This window comes from Cadophora gregata, assembly GCF_030347475.1.
Source record: "Cadophora gregata isolate MNR1 chromosome Unknown scaffold_18, whole genome shotgun sequence".
NCBI lineage: Eukaryota > Fungi > Ascomycota > Leotiomycetes > Helotiales > Ploettnerulaceae > Cadophora > Cadophora gregata.
In genome coordinates this window covers 405,379-411,378 of record NW_026695941.1, presented here as the reverse complement: position 1 = coordinate 411,378, position 6,000 = coordinate 405,379, and the positions used below count along the sequence as shown (strand labels likewise).

Genomic DNA, 6,000 nt, shown 5'->3' with positions numbered 1-6,000 from the left:
GGCTGCTAGCGCACGCGTGTGTGGGGAGGTCGCCGAAATTTTCAATATCGCCATTTGCCTCAATCGATACTGGGAAAGGGAATTGTATTTCCTCAGACCTCCAGATTTTCTATGCATTTCCGGCCCAGACTACTGTAGGGTTGACGTTCTGTTGCTACAATTAGTTCACAGACGCAAATCGGCATCGACTTTCTGCCTGCGCATACAGACGGCACGGTTTTCAATACGAAGCTTGCCATGAATGAGCCTTATCACCAAGATAAATTCAGATGCCTAGCTACGAGAATTCTGAAGTATGGAACCCTTTTTGAACTACTGAAACTGCCTCCATGTCCTAGACTGCATCGTGATGAATCTCTTTCTCGACCGCCTCGACTGCCTTATCAGCAAGCTCCTTGTCCTCGAATACTGTCGCCATAACATTAGCATTGATTTGAGCTCCTAGGGTAAGAAGCACATACAGAAGGCCAGTTCTTCCAAGGTTCTGCCATGCGTTTCTGGGTAGAGAAGAAAGACGACAATAAACTCGATTCCGAGCCAACCGCAGTAAATAGCCATGAATTTCCAGCCAAGTGCTTCCATGCCAACCGGGTTCACGTTGATGGAAAAGAAGAGTCCAATCTTGTTGAAAAGTTGCTCAATTCCGATGCCCCGAGTTCTGACATGATATGGGAAAAGTTCGATGAGGTAGGCTAGATCTTGTAAGCTGGGCAGAGTGGCCGATCAGCTAATCAGTTAGCTATCAGCTAAGCAACTTGCTGAGCTAACTAGCTTACGTATAAATCACAGCTTAATAGCTTTAACTGAAGAGCTTAAAAGCTACTTAAAAGCTGATTCTAAAAATAGACGTATACTAAAAATCCCTCCTAAGATCAACTGTATTAAATGCCGCTATAAGCTCTACTATCCCCCTTCTTTACTAGTTTTTTAAGCACTCTTAATACTATAGCAATTGACCTAATAACCTCGAACTATGTAGTATAGTTTGTATAGAATAAGACGAGAAAACACGCTCATACTTAGAGCTTATAGCAGGTATATATAAAAAATCAAAGGCTATCTTAGTAAGCTATAGCCACTGGACCTACTTTGAACGCTAATACTTCAAAAGAGGCTAATCTATTAGAGGCTCTTTAAGATATAAGGCTAATTAGTCTTTCTAGCTTAAAGGTCGTAGAGTTCTTACTATAAAGGTTATGCTAGTAAGAGGAGGTGCTAGCCTCTCTAATTAACTGGTTTTATATAGCTTTAGAAGCTCTAGCTCTAGAGTTCTTTCCTCTACTCGTATAACAGCTTCTCCTTTATATTCCGTCTCCTAAAGCTTCTGTAAAGACGCCTTCCCTTTCCTTATATATTATACGTTATCTCTAGTCTATTATTAGTCGAAATACTACTATTTCCAGCGAAAGTAAAGAACTAAAGCTGCTATCTACGCAAGAGAGATATCGGTTTTACTATAGAACTCCTTTATCTTATTCTAAGTAAGTTATCGTGTACTGTAGGGAGGAGCTTCATGTAGTGTGAAAGTCTTGATTTATTAAGGTATTCTAGAGCTCCCCTATAAGAGGAAGCTCTAGGAGTTCTAGTTATATAAGCAGCCTCTGGTTGGCTGGAGCGCCTTAGGGAGTGCCTCAGGTGCGTCAGGTGCACGACACACCCCCTCGCTTAGCTTTACAATAGTAAGCGAAGCGACGTAAACAGTGCAGACAATACTACCTGAACCACAATAGGAGTTGATACCAACTGACGGCGTCAGGTCTCAAGCGCCTAGTAGCTCTGAATATATAAACCAGGTAGGTCCCCCGGAACGCTCTTTCCTTAAATAACAACTTCGACGCAACATCAGCAAACATGGCCAAAAGCTCCCGCGCCGCCCGCGCCTCGCGCGCCTCCAACCTCGCCGCTGCTCGCGCAGCAAAGAAGAAGACCGTAAGTTGTTGATTTGAAGATTCCGACGTAGTTGGCGTTACAAGGAATCGTCAGAACTACGCTGATACTTGTAAAATAGGCCCGTGGCCGCCGCAGCTCCCCCGCCGCCGCCACTCCACCACCACCACCATCACTATCACCACCACCAGCACCAGCACCAACTCCTGCCCGCCGCCCCGCTGTGGCAGGGGCCGTCCGTGCCGTGCCTTGCGGCCACTGCATTCGCGGTGGTTTGCGGGGTGCGCCGGGCGACCCCTGTCGCGACGAAGAGACAGCTTCGCGCTGTTTTTGTTGTTATAAAAACAACAAATCGGGTTGTGTCGCCGCCCCCGCCCGTGCCGCCGAACTCTTCGCCGGCTACTTGGTAGCCCGGGCCCTCCCAGAGGGCACACGCGTAAGTGTTTCCTTATGTTGTAGTGTTAGAACGACGAAGTGTTAAGGTGTTGATATTGAAGTGCTAAGCGAGGCTGACTCTGTGATATATGTAGGCTCTCACAGTCCGCCGGGCCGCTATTCGGAAGGCCTTGGAGGCCGAGGAGGACGAGGATGAGGATGAGGATGAGATCCGTGCCGCCGTCCGTAAGTCGTAATAGTAGTCTTGCAGATTTCAGACGTCATCTAACTGTTGATATCAGCCGCCACCCCCACCCCCGCCTCTGCTCTCCGCAGAGAGACCGCTGTTCCCCCCCCCCGCCCTGTTTTTGGCGCTGTGGGAATGGGCTCCGGCTCTGCGGGAGCTGCCGTCGTCGCCCCCGCGGCGCGTTTGGCCTTGCGTGCCTCTGCCTTGGCGGAGGTTGACGTTATGGCCGGCGCTGCCCGGCGGTTGATTGACCTTCTCCTCCCTCCTCAGTGAGCGGTATAGGCTTTGCAACCTTTAAGTGGCAGCTTGGGAACGTTACCCCTTTGTTGTTGTAGTTCGGGCTGGCGTGTTGGTGCGGCTTTGCAACCCAGAAGTCGCAGCTTGGGATCGGGTCCCTCACTCTTCGCGTTGTTTTGGCGCGGCTTTGCAACCCCGAAGTAGCAGCTTGGGATCGGGTCCCACAATTCTACCTCTTCTCTCCTCTCTAATGGCGTTTGAGAACTGCAAATGTGAAGTAAAGGAAACGTGACAAAAGAAAGTGTCTGTATAGATTGTATAGCTCAAGCGAGCTTCTCGATATCGGCTCGAGAGTCTTGAAGGTTCAAAAGAGCGACGAACACTTCAAACTTCTGCCTTGGTAGGTTTTTGGTTAAGCCGTCGGCTGGCATGTCGTTTGTCGGGAGATACGTCACCTGAAAACTCCCCTTTTTGTGCTCCTGTCGTAGCCACATATTCTGTATATCGACGTGCCGAAGCTTCGTCGAGATTCGCTGGTTCTCTTCAACTATCAGCCGAATCGTCTGTTTATTATCGCAGAATATATTCCACGGAGCTCCCACATCAAGCCTCAGCTCTTTAAAGAACCTTTGAAGCGCCATCACCTCCTTGGCAGTCCGTTCTACACCAAGAAGCTCTGCCTCGGTCGTCGAAGTAGTGATAGTGTCTTGTCGGGAGGCTTTCCAAACAATAGCTCCTCCAAACAGCATAATCAGGAATCCTTGGGAGGAACAACGCGATTCAGCGTCGTCTGCAAAAGACGCGTCTGAGGCAACAAGAAGGTGTGTCTCTCTGTCCTTCTGACTATAGACAATAGCCAGGAATCTTGAGCCGAACAGATATCGTATAGTCCAATTGACCGCCTCCAAGTGTAGCGCGCTTGGGTTAGTAAGGAAGTGTGACAGTTAAGAGGCTGCAAAGGCGACGTCTGGCCGGAGCATAATAGCTGTGTATAGCACTGATCCAACCTTCTCTTGATATTCCTTGATTTGCTTGAAAGTTGCTGTACCAAGGTTCTTGACTAGCTCGTAGTACGGGAGAGGCGTGCTAGGGCACTTCCCGTCTACTATATCAAACTTCTAAGCTATCTTCTCGATATAGATATCGTGCAGGAGAGACACTGTCTTCTTTTCCCTATTCCGTACTACTCGTACTCCCAAGAACCATTCCACGTCTCCTAGGACTATCAGCTCGTACGCCTCGTGTAGTCCGTCTATGATTGTCTGGCCCTCTTCGGCGTGTCTGATATGATACAAGACCTGAATATCGTCGACGTAGAACGCTACAAAGACAGTCCTATGCTGGTTTGTAAAGATACATAGCTCCTCCGCGAGTGGAGACAGGTCTAGCTTGCTGAGTGTCTTTGCAAAGTCGCCGTACCAGAGTGCAGGTGAGTCTCTTAAGCCGTAGAGCGCTCGGTCAATTTCCACTACCATTCCTGGTCTTTTCCAGCCTTCCGGAGGGAAACACGAGACTGAGGCGCTCCTCTGGTCTCTCTTTGCGTTAACAAAGGCGTTAATTACGTCAAACTGCTTCACTTCCAAGTCGAATTGAGCCGCTAGTGCTATCACGACTCGGAACGACCTCGCTGCGAGTGTAGCCGCGTAGGTTGAGAATATCGTGGAGTCGTCTTACATATCACCTCACACTACAATCCGAGACTTGCAACGCTTAAGCTGTCCTATAGAATCTACCTTGTAGGTAAATACCCACTTCAAGGGAATCGGTAAGGTAGCTGCGTCTTCCCTGGGAATCAGTCTCCAACAGTCTCGAGCTTCCAAGTTTGATATCTCCCTTTCCGCGTCAGCCTTAAACTGCTCGCCGTATAGGTGACTCTCCAGCTCCCTCCAGTTCTTAGGTGGCTTCGGGAGCTTCCCTTGATATTAGTTTTGTGAGTTAGAAGCTCTTGCCTCTACTCGGACATCTGACACGGCGCTTGAAACTACTGCGTGAAGTGTGACAGTGTCGTAGCCACCAGCTCGCGTCGGAGTCTTACCACAGAAGGTCGTGGCAAACTCTTGAAGGCGCGAGTAGCTGTCTTGTCTTGGAGCCACTACTGTAGAGTAATGGCCGCGTGCGGTAAGCCTTTCACGTTCTCTCCAGGCTTCCTGAGTTGCCTGGATTCGATCACGCTCTATTACTCGCCGCTGTTAGCGGCTATTTCTAGCTGCCCGTAGAAACTCAGTCCCTGTCGCTTTGGGAGGAGCTTCTAGAAGCTTGGTGACCTGTTGCTTAAGGTCTTGTGGCCGTCAGCTAGGTAATACGACTTAAGGGTATATTCGTTAGCGCGCCTCCTCAATACCTAGACCGGTATCATTACCACTTATAGCGTCCCTCCGGTGCTGGGGCAAGAGATAATTAGTCTCCGCAGCTTTAGTATCTCTCGGGGCGCCTCGACTTAACCTCTCGTAAGGAGTCAGATCTCTACTACTATCGGCGAAGTTATCGTTATAAAGGACTATGTCGTTACTCTCCACCCCCGAGGTCTGACTCTCGTAGGGGGGTAATTCAGAGGTCTGAGGGAGCTCTAGCGAGTCGACCTCCATCGGCTCTTGTACCTCTGGTACTACCCCCGAGCTTCGTGGAAGCTCTGTCGGAGTAATATCTATTAGTTCTAGTACCTCCTCAGCGACTAGTATAGTAGTCTTAACACTAACGTCAGCCTTAAATGCAGCTTCGTTCAGTTCAGCCGTATGTTCCGCTGCAACTGCGTCGGTAATATTACTGATGCCGTACTCCACGTCTAGAGCGACGACGTTCTCTTCCAGGTCCTTGACAAGCTCCCTTAGAGTAGAGGTAGGTTAGCCGACTTTCCTCTCTTTCTCAGGGGAATAGAACGTCGTCTCATTAAACCGGACGTTGCGCGTGATCACCACACGGCGTAGCTGGGGCACCCAGATCCTATATAAGTTGGAAGCAACATAACCAACTAAGTATCCAACGTGCGCCCTGGGGCTGACTTTGAAGCCTCTGTGATTCCTTCTGGCCTCTCTGTTAGTTGTAACTAGATATGCACGCGCCCCATACGCGTACACTCCACTCCAGTCAGGTCTCAAGTCAGTTGAGAGCTTCTTCACTATCAGTGGATCGTACCACCGAAAATAGTTCCGAAACCATTCCTAGAGTACTTGATTTGGACTCCTCATCCCTCGGCGTGCGAGAGGACTCATGTTATAAAGGTAGATTGCCGTATAACATACCTCTGGGTAAAGCTT

At 49.3% G+C, this 6,000-nt stretch overlaps 1 protein-coding gene across 1 annotated transcript; it reads right to left on the bottom strand.

Annotated features, from left to right (window-relative positions):
• ONS95_006554 (uncharacterized protein) lies at positions 1 to 686 on the bottom strand. Its single transcript, XM_058500019.1, has 3 exons — positions 462 to 686; positions 207 to 408; positions 1 to 148 (listed from the first exon to the last, which is right to left on the bottom strand). The coding sequence occupies exons 1-2, from the start codon at positions 580 to 582 to the stop codon at positions 335 to 337; spliced, it is 195 nt and encodes a 64-aa protein (XP_058349853.1). The 5' UTR covers positions 583 to 686; the 3' UTR covers positions 1 to 148; positions 207 to 334.
• Between the last annotated feature and the right edge of the window lie 5,314 nt (positions 687 to 6,000).

Coding starts and splice junctions, on each gene's coding strand:
- ONS95_006554 (XM_058500019.1), bottom strand. CDS start 582: ATGGAAGCACTTGGCTGGAAATTCATGGCTATTTACTGCGGTTGGCTC. Junction 409..461: donor CTTGGAAGAACTGGCCTTCT/GTATGTGCTTCT, acceptor TTATGGCGACAG/TATTCGAGGACAAGGAGCTT.